The sequence below is a fragment of the Rhinolophus ferrumequinum genome, chromosome 23 (assembly GCF_004115265.2).
Source record: "Rhinolophus ferrumequinum isolate MPI-CBG mRhiFer1 chromosome 23, mRhiFer1_v1.p, whole genome shotgun sequence".
NCBI lineage: Eukaryota > Metazoa > Chordata > Mammalia > Chiroptera > Rhinolophidae > Rhinolophus > Rhinolophus ferrumequinum.
Window position 1 is genome coordinate 41379698 of NC_046306.1, and position 21121 is coordinate 41400818.

General features: G+C 37.9%; 1 protein-coding gene across 8 annotated transcripts in view; it reads left to right on the top strand.

Annotated features, from left to right (window-relative positions):
- Positions 1-21121, top strand: part of KIZ (kizuna centrosomal protein) — a 155756-nt gene that overhangs the window by 36330 nt on the left and 98305 nt on the right. For all 8 annotated transcript variants that reach the window (XM_033094995.1, XM_033094996.1, XM_033094998.1 and 5 more), the window contains 2 exons: positions 10451-11087; positions 11469-11781. In XM_033094995.1, the coding sequence (XP_032950886.1) occupies positions 10451-11087; positions 11469-11781 (950 nt within the window). The remainder of the gene's footprint in view (positions 1-10450; positions 11088-11468; positions 11782-21121) is intronic.

Consider the following 21121-nt stretch of genomic DNA (forward strand, 5'->3'; position numbering starts at 1 on the left):
ACTGCGAGTCCATGTGTACGGACCACAGTTCTCAGAACTGCAAATATTCTGTTCTTTTGTTCTGACACTGCTACTCTTCCGCTTCTAGCACCGGCCAGGTGGGGGTGGGGCGAGCTTTGGGAGGGTAAGGAGGGGGCGGCTAGTCTCAGTGCCTAAGGCTTCCGTTCACCGTTTTTAGCCTTCTTCCCTCAGTCTTTGCTCCGAGGTCTCTGCCTTGAGCGTTTGGTTCAGCCGTGTTATATGCTGTCCCCTCAGCCCTGTGGGCCATAATCAGAGCCCTAGCAGTCCGAGTTCTTCCCTCTCCTGCAGCTACATTAGTTCCGGGATGCAGCGAGCTTGGAGCACTGAGCTGGGTCTGCGTCCTGCGCCCGTGCAGCTCCATTTCCACACTTCTCCCTTCCCTCTTCTCCTGCTCGCGCAATTTGCCCACGTTTAGGTGATTTCAGTAGTGTGCCTCTTAGTCTTGCCTATCTTCTGCACAGGGAGTCCTTTGTGGAGTTATAGTTGTTCAATGTGTTGTAAATTCCAGGGGAGATTTTCAGAGGCTCACCTCACACTGTCATTTTATGATGTCACTCCTATTATCATAAATTTTTATTAAGGGATTTTTTGAAGCTTCTCAGTGTAACTTAAGGATTTGCTTACACAGAAACTAAGAATAATAATTCTATTATTGTATGAAAAGCTGGAAATTTGTTCTTACAGCCTCATTTCCATTCTTCACTCATCCTGATATTTCTCAATTCCCTTGTCTGTGAAAAAATATATATATTAATAGAAAATAAAGATTTCCTCGGTAATTTACAAAACAGGAAGTATAACATAAATACATTTTTTCAAAGAACACAGTGGTCAAGATCCACCTGCTTTATAAACTGTAGTTAGTAATTATTAACTAAGACATTATTACATTAATTTTATAGCGGGGGTGCCAAAAAAAATGTATACACATGGACACTTTGGTCAGTGTTGCTCAAGCAGCAGTTCACCATAATTAGAAGTGTCTGGACATTGATGGTAACCACTTTGAGCACCTCTTGTAATTGCAGAAGTCAAACGTGACTTGTCTTCATCTTTTGTTATCGGTATATATTATTACAATTTTAATACAGTTTCCCTTCTTAAAATGTGTATACATTTTTTGACGTCCTCTGTACTTGCTGATATGTCCTTAAGTATGTCCCTTTTCTTTCCCTCAGCAAAGATGAACTCCTAAAGTTATCTATTCACTAAGAAGTATTTTCAGTCATATTCATTTGCTTTACTATCACTTTTCCCAACTCCCAATATATGTTTTCAATTTATTTAAACTAAAAAGAAAATTAAAAGTTTACCTGTATCTCCCACCCCACACTCCCTACCTCTGGCAACTACCAATCTATTCTTTGTATCTATGACCTTGGGGTTTTGTTTGTTTGTTTGTTTGTTTTGTAGATTCCACATATAAGAGAGATGATATGGTGTTTGTCTTTCTGTGTCTGACATGTTTTATTTAGCATAATGGTAAGATTTCATTCTTTTTTTATGGCTGAATGTTAGTCTTCTAATGTGGAGGAAGGGAAATAACCAATGGCAGCCTCTTTTAGCCTCGAACTTAAAACTGCTCTAAAAATGTCTTCAGAAAAGTCAAATGACCGTGGATTTATTTCTGGACTCTCAGTTCTATTTCATTGATCTCTATGTCGGTCTTTGTGCCAGTACAGCCTAGAATTACATTAATTTTGTAGTAAGTTTTTAAATTGGAAAGTATGAGTCTCCCAACTTTGCTTTTCTTTTGGAAAATTGTTTTGGCTATTCTGGGTTCTTTGTATTTCCATAAGAATTTTAGTATCAGCTTGCCGACTTCTATAAAAATGCCAGCTGAGATTTTGGTAAAGATTGCATTGAATATGTAGATCTATTTAGGAGTATTGTTATCTGTAATGATGAGCGGGGAAAAGAAGGAGGAGGGACATATGCTAGAGTGGGGCTAATGAATTTATTTAGCAATATCTAATCAATTTATTTAGCAATATGCAATAGGAAAAGACAAATGCATTTAATAGAATGTGCTAATGATAGAAAGTAAAGGTGGTTAAGACTAAACTATATACATTAATAACAATGTTATGTCAAAGGAGTACACATGCATATAAGTTTAAGAGATCACAGCATATGTTTACTATTGATCAAAAATCACTTGGCTAAATACACAAATAACATCAGTAAGGAGTATGCAAAAACAGTAATCAGCACTATAGGATAATAACTATTACAGTAGATGTCAAAAGCTCACCATACTTGGGGAGAGCAGTTCTGAAAAAGTCATAAATCAAAATCTTGCCAGGTCTGTAGCTGAGAGAAACTCAAGTCTCCCACACTGCTGCTTGCTAGTTCCCAAGAATGCTGCTGCTGTTGCCGTTGTTGCCGTTGTTGTTGTTAGAAATCAAGGCGTCTTCTGATGGTATAAGCTGCAAGCTGTATATAAGTTTTCAAGGTGTTAACAATCTGAAGATTGTTGCTGCTGTTGTCGTTGCTGTTGTTGTTAGAGGTTAGGACGTCTTCTGACACTGCAAGCTACAAGTTACATACAAGTTCCCAAAGATGCTAGAATGATGACAATTCACCAACAAAAGAAGTCTCTACTGTCCATTGAGGCAAGTTCCAATCTCTTACTCTGAAACAATCCAATCGTGAAAAGCAGTCCTGAAACAGCAAATCTTCTGAATAGCAATTTCTTGAAACAGCAGTCAATCAATCCACCTGAGGTCTGCCTTATATATCTCTTTAGATGCACCCCAGAACCCAGTTTTTGTGTTCCTGCCTACCCCCTGGCAATGGCCAGTTCCGGGAGGGTCCGGCAGTTACCGATATGAATGTTGTCCCTCCGGTCGCAGGGCCAATTCATCCGGATAAGCAATATCTACTATTCTTGCTTGGGACCATCAGCCCAAGGTCTTCCTAAGCCTGGCAATGTGCCTGTCACGTCGTCCTGATATAACTTAGCTACTGCTTCTGTTCATCTGTTGATGTGAGTGAAACAGACAGAACAGAGGGAATTTTCTCAACCCCTGATCAAGAATTTCTTTAACCCTAAGCTAACCATCGCATCACAGCACAAACAGAAAAGGCAGAAAAGCGACCTCATCTCATGTCTCTCTTGCTCAGGAGAATGAGGCACAGAAAGCAAACATCATCTCATATCTCCGCTGCTTGGGAGAATGAGACCAAAGGGGGAATTTACTCAACCCCTGATCACAATACAGAAATCACCTTACATACAGGAACAAATAAAAGCTAATAGACAAAAGCTCACATCAACCAATGAAGGCAAATTTTCCTCAACATCTACCCTACATTATCTTAACAATATTAAGTCTTATTTTCCTTGAACACAGAATGTTTTTCCATTTATTTAGGTCTTAAATTGCTTTTTATCAATGTTTTGTAGTTTTCAGTGTACAAGTGTTACATGTCTTGGTTATGTGTTTTATTCTTTTTGATGCTATTATAAAGGGAATTGTTTTTCTAATTTTGATATCAGATTGTTATTGCTAATCTATAGAAATACATTATTTGTATTTATATACTTATATCCTTCAACTTTGCTGAACTTATTATTTCTAATTGTTTCTTGTAGAATCCTTAGGTTTTTCTGTATACAAGGTCATGTCATCCAGTAGAGATAGTTTTACTTCCTGCTTTGCAATCTAGATTTCTTTCATTTCTTTTTCTTGCCTTACTACCCTGGCTAGAATCTGCAGTACAGTGTTAAACAGAAGTGGTAAAAGTATTCTTGTGTTAATCCTGATCTTAGGGAGAAAGCTTTGTCTTTCACCATTGACTATGATGTTAGCTATGGGTTTTTCATAGATACAATTCATCAAATTGAGGGAGTTCCCTTCTGTTTCTAGTGTTTTGTGTTTTTTTTTCAATCATGAATGCATGTTTGAATTGGCAAATGCTTTTTCTATGTCTATGGAGATAATTATTTGAACCATCTTCGCATTCCTGGGATAAATCCTACTTGGTCCTGGTGTATAATCCCTTTTCTACGTTGTTAAATTTGATTTGCTAGTATTTTGCTAAGAATTTTTACATTGGGCTGGCCCGGTGGCTCAGGTGGTTGGAGCTCCGTGCTCCTAACGCCGAAGGCTGCTGATTTGATTCCCACATGGGCCAGTGGGCTCTCAACAACAAGGTTGTCGGTTTGACTGCTCGATTCCCACAAGGGATGGTGGGCTGCACCCCCTGCAACTAAGATTGAACTGGGCACCTTGAGCTGAGCTGCCGCTGAGCTCCCGGATGGCTCAGTTGGTTGGAGCACATCTTCTCAACCACAAGGTTGCCGGTTTGACTCTCGCAAGGGATGGTGGGCTGCGCCCCCTACAACTAACAATGGCAGCTGGACCTGGAGCTGAACTGCGCCCTCCACAACTAAGATTGAAAGGACAATAATTTGACTTGGAAAATGTCCTATAAGTACACACTGTTCCCCAATAAAATCCTGTTCCTTTTCCCCAACAAAATCTTAAAAAAAAAGAATTTTTACATTGGTTTGTGCCCATCCAGGGATGCCAAAAAAGTTTTACATGTATATTCATAAGAAATATTGGTCTGTAGTTTTCTTTTCTTGTGATGTCTTTGTCTGGTTTCAATGTCAGAGACCAGCCTTATAGAATTGAGTTAAGAAGTATTTCTTCCTTGCCTATTTTTGGAAGAGTTTATGAAAGATTTGTGTTAATTTTTAAATATCTGATAGAATTCACCAATGAAGCTTTCTGGTCCTGGACTTTTTTGTGTGAATTTTTTTTTTTTTTTTTTTTTTTTTTTTTTTTTTTACTAATTCAATTGCTTAACATATTATAGATCTTTTCTATTTGTTCTTGAGTCAGTTTTGGTTGTTGTGTGTCCATGTAAGAATTTGTCCAATTTATCCAATTTATCTAGGTTATCGAATTTGTTGACATACAGTTACTCAGAATATTCCCATGTAAACGTTTTTTATATTTGTAAGGTTGGTAACAAAGTAACACTTTCAGTTCTGATTTTAGTATTTTAAGTCTTTTCTCTTTTTTTCTTTGTCAGTCTAGCTAAAAGGTATGTCAGTCTGTTGACTTTTTAAAAGAATCAACTTTCAGTTTTGTTGATTGTCTCTGTTGCTTTTCTGTTCTCTAATTCAGTTATTTCTGCTTTAATCTTTATTACAGTAAGCCCTACATATCCACAGGTTTCACATCCAAGGATTCAACTAACGGTGGATTGAAAACAGTATTTTCAGTCCACGATTGGGAATCTGCAGATATAAGGGCCAACTATGTGCATTGTTCTACACCATTTTATATAAGGGATTTGAGCATCTGCACAGTTTGATATCCTCAGTGGGTCCTGGAACCAACTGCCCACAAATAGTGAGGGAGGACTATCTCTTTCCTTTTGCTTGCTTTGGATTTAATTGGCTTTTCTTTTTCTAACTTCTTAGCATGGAAGGTTAGGCTATTGATTTGAGTTCTTTTTTTTGATACAAGCTTTTACAACTATGAATTTCCCTCTAAGTGGTGTTACTCATAGGTTCTAGTATGTGTGTTTTCCTTTTCATTCATCGCAAACTATTTTCTAATTTCCCTTGTGATTTCTTCTTTGACCCATTAGTTATTTAGGAGTTTGTTGTTTAATTTCTACATATTTGTGAATCTGCTGAATTTCCTTCTTTTATTGATTTCTAATTTCATTCCATTGCCATCATAGAACATTCTTTCAATTCCTTTTCATTTATTGAGCTTGATTTATGGCCTTATCATACGGGTTATATTGCAGAATGTTCCATGTGCACTTGAGAAGAATATGTAGTCTGTGTATTCTGCTGTTGGTGGGTGGAGTCTTCTGTATGTCTGTTAGGTCATATGTATCTGTAAAGGAAAAAAAACACACTCCTCTTGTGTGTCTCCCCTACTCTCAATATTCTGTGACAGTACTACCTTACTTCTGACACCTGATGTTAGGTCTAGTTAGTTTATAGTTGTTCAAGTCCTCTGTTTCCTTATTGATCTACAGTCTAGTTGTTTTACACATTGTTGAATGTGGAGTATTGAAGTCTTCAGCTATTATTGCGAATTGTCTGTTTCTCCTTTCAATTCTCTCAGCTTTTGCTTCATGTATTTTAGGACTTTGTTGTTAAATATACATAAATGTTTCTAATTGTTATATCTTTTTCACAACCTGACCCTTTTATCATTATAAAATGTCTTTTGTCTGTAGTAACAATTTTGTGTCTTAAAGTCTATCCTGTCTGATCTTAGAATAGCCTCTCCAGCTTTCTTTTGGTTATTATTTGCATAGTATATATTTTTTTCTATGAGAATTTGTTCATATATCCTTTCCCTTCCCTGTGCTTTCAATCAACTCATGTCTTTGAATCTAAAATAGTCTCGTTAGACAGCAGTTAGATCATGTTTTTTAAATCTATTCTGTGAGTCTCTAACTTTAATTGTAGTATTTAATCCATTTAAATTTAATATAATTGCAGGAAAGGTAGGATTTGCATCTGCCATTTTGCTCTTTGTTTTCTATATATTATATACTTTTTGTTTCTGTAATCCTCTATACTGCCTTCTTTTGTGTTAAATATATATTTTCTAGTGTACAATTTTAATTTCCCGTCATTCTTTTACTGTAGATACCCTGGTGTCATGATTAATGTTTTAGTTTATAAGAATCTAGTTTGGATTAATACCAACTTGATTTCAATAGCATGTAAAAAACTTTGCTCTTATATAACTCCATTCCTTTGTGATATTATTGTAATACAAACTATATGTTTATTATCTTATATGCTGTTCATCAACATAGATTTATAATTATTGCTCAATGCAATTATCTTTTAAATTATATAGGAGAAAAAGTTACAAATAAAAATATATTTATGCTATCTTTTATATTTACCAATGTATTTACTGTTATTAGTGCTACTTATTTTTTAACATGGATTTGAACTATTGTGTAGTGTCCTCTCATTTCAGCCTTAAGGACTTCCTGTAGTATTTCTTGTAGGACAGGTATGGTAGTAACAAATTTTCTCTGTTTAGTGAAGAATGCTTTAATTTCTCCTTCACTTTTGGAGGAAAGCTTTGGTGGATATAGAATTTCTGATTGACAATCTTTTTCTTTTAGCACTGATTATGTTATACTACTGCCTCCTGTCTTCCGTTGTTTCTAATGAGAAATCATCAGTTAATCTTTTTAAGGATGCCTTGTATGTGAGGAGTAACTTCTCTATTTTTGCTTTCAAGGCTCCCTTTTTTTTTGGCTTCCAATAGTTTGATTATGATATGTCTACGTGAGGATCTCTTTGAGTTTATTATACTTAGACTTTATTGCGCTTCTTGGATGTGTAGAATAATGCTTTTTATCATATTTGAGAAGTTTTCACCATTATTTCTTCAAAATTTTTTCCGTGCCTTTTTCTTTCTCTTCTCCTTTTGAGACTTTCATTATTCATAGGTTGATATGCTTGATGGTGTTCCACAGGTCTCTGAGGCTCTGTTCAATATTCTCCATTCTTTTTCCTTTCTTTTCCTCAATCTGGATAATCTCAATTGAATTATATTCAAGTCTGTTGATTTTTTTTTTTCTGCCTGTTCATATCTGCTGTTGAGCCCCTGTAGTAAATTTTTCATTCTGATGATTGTACTTTTCAGCTGCAGAACTTCTATTTGGTTCTTTTTTAACAAATAATTTCTTTCTCTTTATTGATAGTCTCTGCTTAGACATTGTCCTCATACTTTCCTTTAGTTATTTAGACATGATTTCTTTTAGTTCCTTGAACACTTTTAAAATTGCTAATTTAAAACCTTTGTCTAGTAAGTCCAACATCTGGGCTTCCTCAGGAATAGTTTCTATTGACTGCTTTTTCCCCCCTGTGTATGGACCATACTTTCTTGTTTCTTTTTTCTTTTCTTTTATTTTTTTTTAATTGGGGAATATTGGGCACCAGTGTGTTTCTCCAGGGCCCATCAGCTCCAAGTCATTGTCCTTCAATCTAGTTGTGGAGGGCACAGCTCAGCTCCAAGTCCAGTCGCCATTTTCAATCATAGTTGCAGGGGGTACAGCCCACCATCCCATGCAGGAATTGAACTGGCAGGCTTATTGTTAACAGCTCAAGCTCTAACCAACTTAGCCATCCGGCCGTCCTTCCAGGGGCTCAGTGGCAGCTCATTGTCTTCAATCTAGTTGTGGAGGGCGCAACTCACTGGCCCATGTGAGAATCAAACTGGCAACCCTGTTGTTCAGAGCTTGCGCCACCCCTTCTTGTTTCTTTTAATTTCTCATCATTTTTTGTTGAAGTTTGGACATTTTAATCAATGAAATATGACTACTCTGAAAATCAGATTCTCCCCTTCCTAGAATTTGTTTTTGCTGTTTGTTCATTTAGTCACTTTCTGAACTTATTATGTAAAGTCTGTATTCATTGTCATGTATGATCTCTGAAGTTTCTGTTCAGTTAGCTTAGTGACCAGATAATGATTACACAGAGCTTTTTTAAAAATGCCTGAAACCAATAAGTCTCACAGTTTTTGGCAGGGGGCTCTGGGTGTGTGTTGGGCACACCTTCAGCAATCATCCAGGCAGTTTATATTAATAACTTCACCTTAGTCTTTACTTTGTGCTTGTGCAGAACCTTGAGGGAAGCCTAAAGTGAGAGCGTAGGCCCTTCTCAGGACTTGTCCTGAGCATGCCCGTAGCCCTTGGCATGTGGGTGGTCATCTACATTTCTAGGAATATGTTGGAGCTTTTGAGAGCCCCCTGTGAATATTTCACTCACAAGCTTTTCCTTGTAAGTGTTTTCAGTTAGCCTATTGTTTGCCCAACTGTTCTCCATTGCTTTAGGAAGCCTCAGTGTTAAAAACTTGTCTCTGATTAATTTTCAACAACTGCCTCCAGAGAAAAGGCAGTTGCAATGTGTTAGCTCCAAGTCAGGTCAAATAAAGACAGTCTGGTAAGTACTGTCTTCCAGGGAACCACCAGACAGTTCAAATAATGAAAGTTCTCTGAGAATGGAGATTTTTGAAGGAGTCCCATCCCTTCTCTACTCCTTTCAGTGTCTGTTAGGCTGCTGTTTTACAAGCTGTGATTACCGGCTATTGGTTTTCAAGGTTACTGCAAATTTGAGAATGGGGAAATGGGAATAAGGCAAGTTAAAACACCATAAAGTACACTATTCTTACCAGATTCAGTAATCTTTCTTAAATAAATGCTCCCCAGATAGCTGTAAGCCTTTGGATAATTTCCTGAGTTCTGAAACGTTATTCTAAAGATATTTTCCAGTGTTATTATTTCTTTTATGAAGCAGAGAATTTTGAGAGGTCCTTATTTCACCATTTCTCTGACATATCCCAGTTCATTTGTTTTTAACTTCAAATTTGTTTCTTTTATTTTGGCAAATAGAAGAGACAGTATATTTGAAGAGAAGCAAGACCAGGATTCTGTTTCAGCTATGTGTATGGCATTTTCTCTCTTAACATTTGGGCCTCAGTTTTTCTCTCTGCAGAGAAAGGGTACAAATATGTTTCCCCATCAACTCTGTAGGGCTTTGTGAACTCCTTGCTATTATGTATGTGGAAATGCTTTGGTCCATTTGGAAGAAAATCCCTTAACTTGCTGAAGCTTCATGATTGTTACTTGCAGTATTGCTTCCCACGGCGTGTCCTTGATCAAGCCACTGAATCAATTGCTTGTTTCCCTTCCTTCTCCCCTCTTCTCCCACGCCCCTCACTTTTTAGTGAAGAGACAATGCTCTTCTCCCCATAGATATGCCAGTACATTTAAATTGCTTCAGATATCTTTAAAAATACTTGAAGTTGTTCAGCAAAACTGTTATTTGCAGTTTGACTAGAAATTATGATTATTTTACATATATGCAGTATATTTTAATGCAATCCTGAGTGTGATTATTGGAAGTTTTTTATATTATACATAGTAATAGAAATAGAGTTTTGATACCTTCAGTAGTCCTTTATGTACTTCCATCTCTCTCTTTTTTTTAATCAAGTACCTCCCTAGCTCCATCAAATCTGAGCTTCTCTGTGGAAAGTGGTTACAACTAATAGCTTTTTAAAAAATTGTGGTTAAATACGTGTAACATAAAATTTATTAGTTTAAGTGTATAATTCAGTGACATTAAGTACATTCACATTGTTATGCAATGTATGCATCTCTTTTTGAAAAATATCGTTTCCATAGTTCCTTGACAATATTTGCTTTGTGAACCCATATTGTTATTAAAATTAAGTAGTATGGACTGTACTGGTTTTTGCTCATTCATCTCGTAGGAAGCCATGAGATTTATAAAACATGGTAGGTGTTGATTTCATTGGTCATGCTTCCTTTACCTCATTTCATTTCTGAGAACAACTTAAACACCCTAATTGTTCATGTGCACTATGTTTAACTCACATCTCTTTTGGTGCTGCAGGTTGCAGTGCAGGCAGGAATTAACTTGGGGACAGCTGTGTCAAGAGGATTATATCAACCAGCAACAGTCTTTACGGGCCGCCAAATGTCAGCCGTCTCAAACATTGGAGATTTCAGTACAGAGCAGAAATCTCCCCAACCCACAAAGAACTTTTCAATTCCTGACCCAGATTCACACCAACAGACAGCCCCAAGCAGTAATGTGACAGACAGCTATGTAGTACAAACTAATAGTGACACACAGTGCTTAAATAAGTCTCACAAAATAGACGGAAAGACATCTCTTCAGATTGGTGAGAAAACGCCAGTCACAGCCAGCGCATTGTCTGAGGAGGAACAAACTCATTGCTTGGAGATAGGAAGCAACACACGTCATGGCAAGAGTAATTTATCTGACGGCAAAAAGTCTACTGAAGTCCATTCCCTGTTGCAGGAAAGATTAAGTCCAGAGAACAGAACCACTAATTTAAAGTGTGACAGTTCCAGCAGATCAGAGGGAGAAATACTGACACGGGAATATATTGAAGTCAAGGAAGAAAGAGCCAGACCTCCCATCTCTCCAAGATCACTCTCAGAATACGGTGCATCTGAAAATAAGAGTTCTCATGAGAAGCATTCTGCTTGGGAAGGTTTCTCAGGTGGGTGAGAGGCTAAGATTGTTTCCTGATTTTTGTTGGTATTTAGTTTTTCTGGTTGGTAGTAGTCGTATGTAAGAACAAAATATACTCTCCATTTTAATCTCTTTGTCAAAAACAAAGTCGTGTCTTTGCCAATAAATTCCATTCTAATGAGTTCCTAAATATGTACATGAAACCATTTTTGCAAGCGAATTATCTGATTTTGAAACCCACTGTCATATTTTTAAAATATTTTTAATGAGTTTTTAAATACTATAATGAGTTGTGCATTGTTACGACATGTTTTTAACTGATGAGTAATTCCCTATGTGAGGTGGAATGTCTTACCTTGCTTCTTCCTGAAGTTAGTGACCAGTAATGTATTCATATCCCCTCTTACAGATCATCTTCCTCACAGGGACTCGAAGTCACAGACGCCCTTCAGAAAAATTCAGGAAGAGCAGGAGGAAAGTTTGAGCAGCAGCAGTGACCTCACGATTTCTGTAAGTGAAGATGATTTGATTTTAAAGAGTCCAGAACCACAGCCAAATCCGAATGACAAGATGGAAGGAGAAGATGGAATAGAGACCTTAAAATTAATCCACTCGGAGCAAGAAAGAGATGCCCCATCTACTGGAAAACATAATTGTATTTCGCAAATCCTAAGCTCTCCTGAATCAAAAAAGGAATCCTCCACTAACTCACCAGCAAGAGAGTAAGCCATGCGATGTTTTTTTTACTATTCTGTTTTTAATTATAGACATTTTTAGAGACCATTCTACTGGGAATGTATTATTGAACACTCAGCCATGAATGTGTAAGTTCCTTAAGTCTCATAAGTAGTCTTTTAGATAAGGTCTGATTTTCTCTTTTCTTTTCTTTCTTTCTTTCTTCTTTTTCCTTTTTTCTTTTTTTTCCTTTTTTTTTTATGAAATAGCTTCAAAAATATGAATATTGTTAAAATCATGTTGATTGGCAGTTTATAATTATATGCAAACAATCCCTGGTTAATTCGTAAGATTTTCCCCCTACTCTCCATCGTTTTAGAAAGTGAATCATTTTTAAGTTCTGTTAACACAGGTGAAAAACAGTTAAACTTACCAGGAATTCAACTTTAGAGAGTAAAAACTTTGTGTCTAATTAATTTATTTAATCCTTATATCCCTTGCTATAGTGTCATTTTTGTCATACAATTAAATATGAGTTGTATGTTCTTCTAAAGGTATATCTAAACCAGCTTTCCTTTTCTGAATGTAAATATGAGGATATTGGAATCTTTAATGTTAAATAGGAATAATACCAGTGTTAATATATTTTGAGGACTTATACTATTCAACTCATAAAAGCTCATATATGATTTCTTACTATTGATTGGAGATAGTAGGTAAAATTGTATAGAAAACATAGAAACTGTTGAAAACCAATTCTGCGATAAAAAATAGCACTTATATCAAATCTCTTTTAGGAGTAGAAGGAATCTAAGTAAACAACCTAAAGTAGATCTCACCTTTTAAAAATGAAGAAACCAAGGCCAGGGCCATACGAGTGACACGTAGGCCACTAGGGCAGACCCTCCCTAACTAACCCTGCAGCCTCCATAACCCCACACCAACCCCGGCACTTCGTTACACTGTGATGCAGTCACTGTTTCTTTCCAACTGTCGCAGCAACAGGGAAAAGCCAGGTGGGCATTCTTGTATATGAGGGTATATGTTCTCTTTTAAATCACTATTGTACATTTTAATATATTGCTTCTTACCATTCATTTATCTACTTTTGATGAAAAGTTTAATTTATAGTCTAATTGACTCCAAACTGATGTTCAAGAAATATTTGTTAAGAGCACATCCACGTACAAAGTACTTGCACTGTAGGTAGAGGAACCAACATGGTTTCTGTTTTGGGAGAATTAAGTTTATTGCAGAGGCAAGCCAAATGGATTTTTCTAGTAATAATACTTCTCTCTCAAAGACGTACAGGTATTACATACTACATCATCAGAAACTTTATGGCGAGAGGTAGAATGTATCTATTTTGATATTTGTATTTGCAGGTTTCTTCTTATAGCAATACATTGGATGTAGGCTAACTTGGGGACTATTATACTTATCCAAGACTCAGTCTTTTTCTGAGATGAAAAAAGTTGAGTATGTGTATGGAATTAAGAATATTCTATTTTCCATTCTCCTGTATGAATGACTTTTTCCTATGACCTTAAAGCCAAGCTCCTTGGAGTTTTGGGATCCAGTTTTCCCAAATGTGGGCATTTGGGGAACTTTTGAATATTTGTTATAATAGAATGCCCCGGCATGAAAGATCAGCCAGTAATGGTTGTTTTCTGTGTCTGTGTTATCAAATTTGAGCCTATTGATTTTCCATGGTGAGGTCCTTGCTGCTTTTGAGGTGTCCTCTTATTTCTTCTTTAGCATGAGCTGTTCTCTTTTGCACTGAAGGTTAATTACTAATTAATCTGAGGCTGTGGCATCATGTTTACAGAGTAACACTATGTCCTCAAAGGTCCATTACCTCAGTTTACTTTAGGGTCTGTTGGGGGCCTGGAGAAGTTACTTTGAGTGAATTTTAGTTAACAAAGATGAAGAGCTGGGACAAAGTACGACACATAGAAGGATATGAACAGGAAACTGGAACCTCCGATTTGATGAGGATGATGATAACAGTTTTGTTTTAGCACATCAGTGTGCCATCTGAGTTGCTGCACTGGAACATAAAACTTAAGCTTCCTGGCAGTGAAGGCGAAAAGAGAAGGACAGTAGGCTGGATAGTTTCCATCTGATGAGAAAAATGAAGCCAAAGGTTATTTTGGTTTGTTGTGTGTTTTATTAAAACAAATTAATAGCTTTATTGAGATGTAATTCAGATACAATATAATCTACCAATTTAAAGTGTACAATTCAAGAGGTTTTGGTGTATCTTATTAATTTTTAAAATTGTGTTAAATACACAATTTGTGTATTTAACACAAAATTGTGTTAAAATAACAAAAATTTGCCATTTTTAGTGTACAATTTAGTGACATGAATTACAGTCACAGTATTATGCAATCATCACTACTATTTTCAAAAATTTTTCATTACCCGAAATATAAACTCCACAACCATTAGGCCTTCCACTCTGCTCTCCTCTCAGTCCCTGGTAACCTCCGATCTGCTTTCTGTCTCCATGAATTTGTCTATTCTGGTGGCAGTTATGCAATATTTGTCCTTTTGTGTCCTACTTATTTCTTTTTTATTATCATTTTCTTTTTTTAGAAAAGATTAATTAAAATATAGCTAACATACAATATTATTTTAGTTTCAGGGGTACACCACAATTATTCAACATTTATATACCAAGAGAAGTGATCACCGTGATAAGTCCAGGAACCGTCTGACAACCGTACTATGCTATCACAATATTATTGATTATGTTCCCTATGCTATATATTACATTCCCACGACTTACTTGTTTTATACCTGGAAATGTGGACCTCTTATTCCTCTTCACCTTTTCCCCCTTTTTAAATTTTTCAATTACAGTTGACATTCAGTATTATTTTATATTAATTTCAGATTTACAGCATAGAGGTTAGACATTTATATGATTTAACAAGTGACCCCCTTACTAGTCTAGTACCCACCTGGCACTGTATGTAGTTACTACCATATAATTGACTGTATTCCCTGTGCTTTACTTTACATCCCCCTGACTATTTTGTAATTACCAATTTGTATTTAACTCCTTCGTCTTTTCCACCCTGCCCCCAACCGCCTCCATCTATCACCCCAACAAATCTAGTACCCATCTGACATACATAGTAATTACAATATTATTGACATAATCCTTATGCTATACCTTACATCCCCATAACTACTTTTTAACAACCAATTTGTACTTCTTAATCCCTTTCCCTTTTTTCACTCACACCCCTAACCCCCCTCCCATATGGCAACCATCAAAATGTTTTCTGTATCTATAAGTTTATTTTTGTTTTGTTTGTTGTTTATTATGCTCTTTAAATTCCATATATATGTGAAATCACATTGCATCTGTCTTTCACTGTCTGACATACTCCACTCAGCACAGTACCCTCCAGGTCTGTCCATGCCGCCGCAGATGGCGAGAACCCATTCCCTTCCATGGTCGAGTAATATTTCATTGTATATGTGTACTACCTCCTTTATATCCATTCATCCATCTATGGACACCCAGGCTGCCTCCACATCTTGGCCATTGTAAACAATGCTGTAATGAACATATGGACAGGTCCCCTCAAAGCAGCGTTTTGGGTTTCTTCAGTAAATACCCAGAAGTGGGATTACTGGGTCCTTCTTTATCTCTTTTTATAGCCTTTGTTTTAAAGTCTATTTTGTGTGGTGTAAATATTGCTACCCCCCCTTTTTTGGTTTGTTTGTTTCCATTTTCATGAAATAACTTTTTCCATCCCTTTACTTTCAGTCTGTGTGTGTCTTTCGATCTGAAATGAGTCTCTTGTAGGCAGCATATGTGTTTGTTTTCTTATCCATTCACCCCTCTTATGTCTTTTGATTGGAGCATTTATTCCATTTACATTGAAAGTAATTGTTGATAGATATATAGCTATTGCCATTTTATTATTTATAGTTTTTATCTTTTTTTTCAGTCTCAAAGAAGTCCCTCTAAGATTCCTTGTAATACTGGTATGGTGATGATGAACTCCTTTAGCTTTTTATTGTCTGGGAAGTTCTTTATCTGTCCTCCGATTCTAAATGATAGCTTTGTTAAGGAGAGTAATCTTGCTTGTAGGTCCTTGCTTTTCATTCGTTCAATATTTTGTGCCAACACCTTGTGGTCTGCAAAATTTCTGTTGAGCAATCAGTTGACAATCCTATGGGTGCTCCGTTATAAGTTACTAGTTACCTTTCTCTTGCTGCTGTTAGGATTCTCTCTTTGTCTTTAACCTTTAGCAGTTTAATTATGATGTGTCTGGCTTGGGCCTGTTTGGGTTCACCTTATATGGGACTCTCTACACTTCCTGGGCTTGTATGTCTATTTCCTTTGCCAGGTTATGAAAGTTTTCAGTCATTATTTCTTCAAATATGTTTTCAATTCCTTGCTTGCTCTCCAGTTCTCCAAGTATGTTGGTTCTGGGACCTCTTGGAAGGGGCTCCAGTGCTGGCCCAGATCGGCCACTGCCTGTGACTGGCCAGGGATTACCTGGTGGGAGTTAGAAAGTGATACACGGTTGGTCACTGCCTGTGCTAAAGTTGGAGGCACATGGAAGAGGCCACACTGCGAACTGAGGATGGCTGCCACCAGTACTGGGCCTGGGGTAGCTCCACCAGGACAGCTTGAGGCCTGCTGCCACCTGCCGGCTCCCTTAAGTTTCAGCCACTGATAAAGTCTTCTGCAGTGTGCGAGTTGGGTAAGGTAGGGTCTCAGGGAGTTACTAGAGTGGGAAGATGTATGCTCACCAGGTTAATATAAAATCTGGTTTGATGCCAGTGCTTAGCCTGGAGCTACTCAGCAAAAGTCTCGAGCACACCAAGACCAGTTGCCACCCACCTGGGGCCAATGGACTCTGATAGTTTTCCAAGAAAGAGTGCATTGTGGGTGGGGCTGGCTGCTTGCCAAGAAAATGCCTCCAGTGTTGGTGGAGTTGGGTGGGGCAGGGTCCCAGTGGAGCTCACCAGACCAATTGCAATTCAGATTTGGCCATGGGTGTAGGGAGAGGGCGCAACACAGGAAAGATGGCACACGTCTGCCATCTTCACAGGAGGACCCCACACAGAGAAAACGGCGAATCTCCTCCTCTAGCCCTTGCCCTATAGCCACACACTTCAGTCTGTACCTTGTATGCCTCCAACATCCCCTCCTTCCCCCCACCCCAGTCCCTCCGCTGGAGCCCAAGGTGAGTGCCTAGGAGTGAGAAAGTATATGTGCGGGCCGTTTAAGAGGATGTCTAGGTTTCCCGCAGCCTTCTGTCCCACCCCACTGTTTTTCACAGCCAGATGTTGTGGGGGTTCTTCCCAGCACCAGAAATCTGGGCTGGGGAGCTTGGTGTGGGGCTGGGATCCTTCATCCCTCTGGGGGGAACCTCTGTGGCCAAGATAACCCCCCTATTGTCAACCGCCACATGGAGGTTTGGGGCCAGCCCATTTCCCTTCTTCACCCCTCCTGCCAATCTTCTTTATATCTTAGTTATAAAACTTCTCTTCAGCCAGACTTCAGATGGTTCTCCAGGTTGGTTGTTGTATAATTTAATTGTAATTATAGTGTATTCAAGGAAGGAAGCACATACAATGTTTATCTACTCTGCCATCTTGGATCTCCCAGCCTTATTTTAATTAACATAACATTTTTGAGGTTCGTCCATGTTGTAGCATGTATCAGAACTTTTGATCATAGTCCATTCCTTTTGATCATATTCCAGTGTATGGATATGCCACATTTTGTTTATTCAGTCATCTGTCAGTGGACACTTGGTTTGCTTCCACCTTTAAAAGCCAAGTCTTTTTGAGAAGCTTCATGATCCACTCCCATGCATACTTCCAGATATTGAAAACCAGGCTGTGATTCAAGCACATGAGGTAATCCTTCATTGCAAGCTATAATTAACTCTTCCCACAAGAAAACATATTAGAATTAAGCTGAGTAAAAAAATGAAAAATAAAAAATGTTGAAAAGGACTCTTACAGAGTAAATAGTTTGCTGCTAATGTTGGTTCAAAGCTCCATGACTTAAAACACCAGACATTTATTATTTTTCATGTGACAAATGGTTTGCCCAGTGTCAGTTGGAGCTACAGGTATAACTTGGCCACTTGTCCTTCATCCTCTAGAGGAATAGTCCAGGCTCAGTCACCTGGTAGTGGTAGCAGGGTTCACAAGACAGCAAGAGGGCAAGCCCCAGTGCACAGATGTTTTTTAAGTATCTGCTTGCATCATGTTTGCTAGTATCCTATTGGCTAAAAAACGTCACAGGGTCCAGCCCAGAGTCAAGAGGTGGAAAATACAGCCTTTCTTGATGAGATGAGTGGCCAAGTCGCATTGCAAAAGGATATACACACAGGGATGAGGGGTTTATGGTCATTTTTGCAATACACCACAGTACTTTAGGACAAACTCACAGATAAGCTTCATGTGAGTCAAAGGGTCAGAAAAGGTTTTGTACAAGTGTAGATGCGGCATCTTGAGGGCTAAATAAGATTTTAAAGAGAAAGGAAAGGGGCTAATTAGGTCTGGTGGAAGAGTGCAAGAAGAAATGCAGATGCAGAAAATATGAAAGGCATGGGAGGGCAGAGCAGAGTGTGACTGAGGACTCATGGAGGAGGACTAGTTGGAGTAAAGTTTTAAAATGTTGCCTGGGGAAGGAAGAGTAAGTCCTCGAATATCCAGTTAATGAATTTAGACTTTTTTCCTGTGTTTTACAGAATTGTTCAAAGTTATTTTAAGAGAAAGATAATATGGTGATTTAGGAGAATTAATCTGGCATTGTTAGTTTCATCAGGATTAATTATCCAGGCGGTAGGCAGAAATCTGAGATGACCCCAAGATTCCTGTCCCCTGGGCTATATTTGTATAATCCCTTCACCTTGCGTGTGGGCAGGATTGTGAGTTTGATGCATTTCCCGCCCATGATTAGGCTATGTTATATGACAAAGATGAAGGATTTTGCAGATATAATGAAAGTCCCAAATAAGTTGACTTTGAGCTTCAAAAAGGAATTATCCAGAGTGGGCCTGACCTAAACAGATCAGCCTTTGAAAGGGATTGGGCCCTTACTGAACTAGAGAGAGTCAAAACATCTGAAATACTCTCCTGTTCACCTTAAACTGCCATCTTGTGGAGAAGGCCACATGGCAAGAACTGGTGTGCAGCCTCTAGGAGCTGAGGGCCTCAGTCCTATAGCCATAAGGAATTGAATTCTGCCAACAGTCAGTGAACTTGGAAGAGGACTCTGAGCCTTATGAGATTGCCGTCCTAGCCAACACCTTGATTTCAGCCTAGTGACACTGAGCAGAAGATCCCACTAACCCATACCGAGCGAGACCTCTGACTCTTGGGAACTATGAGATAAATTTGTGTTACATGCTAAATTTGTGGTAATTTGTTATATAGCAATGGAAGATTAATACAATACAACTGAAGAATTGGAATCAAGGGTTGTATCCTTGCAAGGATTAAATGGGTAGAAGCCACTCCCCATAGTGACCTGGAGCAGGCTGACTGAGATGTGTGCAGGGTCCCTCGGGAACGCATGTTGGCAGGCTGGGGAAACGAGTGGGCTGGCACCCAAGGTAATCTGCGCTCTCCCTTGTCCTGTACCCTCACCATCTGATCAGGTGTGTTTTCACACACTGCCGCATGCCAGATAAGCAAGGATGGAACAGGTAGACTGGCAGGGACCTAGAAAAATAGATGTGCACATCTGCATTAACCAACAAGCAGTTTCTCGTGCAAACATTATTTCTCTGGAGAATGAAACATGTATTGAGACATGTTTGTTTGTCTTGCTTTGTGTACAAATGCATGATGTCATATATCTACCTTTACAGAATAGTTTTGCTGCCTAAAAATCCCCTGTGCTCCATCTACTCATCTCTTTTCTTCCCCAACCCAACCCCATGGTAACCACTGATTTTATTTTCTGTTGTCTCTATAGTTTTATCTTCTTCAGAATGTCATATACTTGGAATCATGTTAGTATGTGGCCTTTTCAGATTGGCTTCTTTCACTAAGCAATATGCATTTTAGATCCCTTCCTGTCTTTTCAGGACTTGATAGCTCATTTCATTTTAGTGCTGAATAGTCTTCCATTATCTGGATATACCTCAGTTTATCCATCACCTACTGAAGGACATCTTTGTGGCTTTCATGTTTTGGCAATTATGAGTAAAGCTTCTATAGACATTTTGTGTGGACATAACTTTACAACTCTTTTGGGTAAATACCAAGGAGTGCAATTGTTGGATCAGATGGTAAGACAGTTTAGCTTTGTAAGAAACTACCAAACTGTCTTCCAAAGTGGCTATACTATTTTTGATTCCTCTGAGCAATGAATGAGAGTTCTTGTTTCTTTTTGTATGTCCTTGTCAGCATTTGGTATTGCAGTTTTTCTATTTTAGCCATTTTATGGGCCCAGCACGCTTCTGCTGTGCTACTCTGCTATCTTATTTTAGCCACGTTAATAGGTATATGGATATCTCTTGTTGTTTTAATTTGCAATTCCCTAATGACATGATGTTGAGCATCTTTTCATATACTTACTTACCATTTGTATATCTTTGGTGAGGTGTCTATTTAGATCTTTGCCTACTTTTTAATCAAGTTGTTTATTTTCTTATTGTTGAGTTTTAAGAGTTCTTTGTATATTTTGGATGCAAGTCTTTCATCAGGGTGATAATGTGTTTTGTAGCTATTTTCTCCAATTCTGTGGCTTGTCTTTCTATTCTCTTAACCATTGTCTTTTGCAGACCAAAAGGGTTTTTTGTTCATTTGTTTTGGTTTTTTTTTAGCCACTGCTGGGGTGCTCAGACCCAGCAGTGAGTACCATCTTACCAGTTTTGCCAGGATGAGCCACTCGGTGTGCACATTACTTTTGAGGGCCCCAGAAGTTTTTGATTTTAATAAAGTCCAACGTATCATTTTGTTTTTTCATGGTGCGTTTCGGTATTGTATCTAAGAATGTATTACCAAATACAAGGTCATCTAGATTTCCTCTTATGTTATCTTCTAGAAATATAGAGGGTGCCAAAAAAAAAATATATATATATATATATATACACATTTTAAGAAAGGAAAAAGCTGTATTAAAATTGTAATACAATGAAAGACGTTAGCATTCATTTGATTAACGCCATCTTTTGAGCGAACATCATACTACACATTGCTACCATAATTCAATTCAATTTTGAAAAGTAGTACATAGATAACATCTCTTAAAATGTGTACCTTTTTTTGGCACCCCCAGTATTATAGTTTGACATTTTACATTTAGATCTATGATCCATTTTGAGTTCATTTTTATGAAAGGCATAAGGTCAGTGTCTAGATTCATTTTCCTTTCACATGGATGTC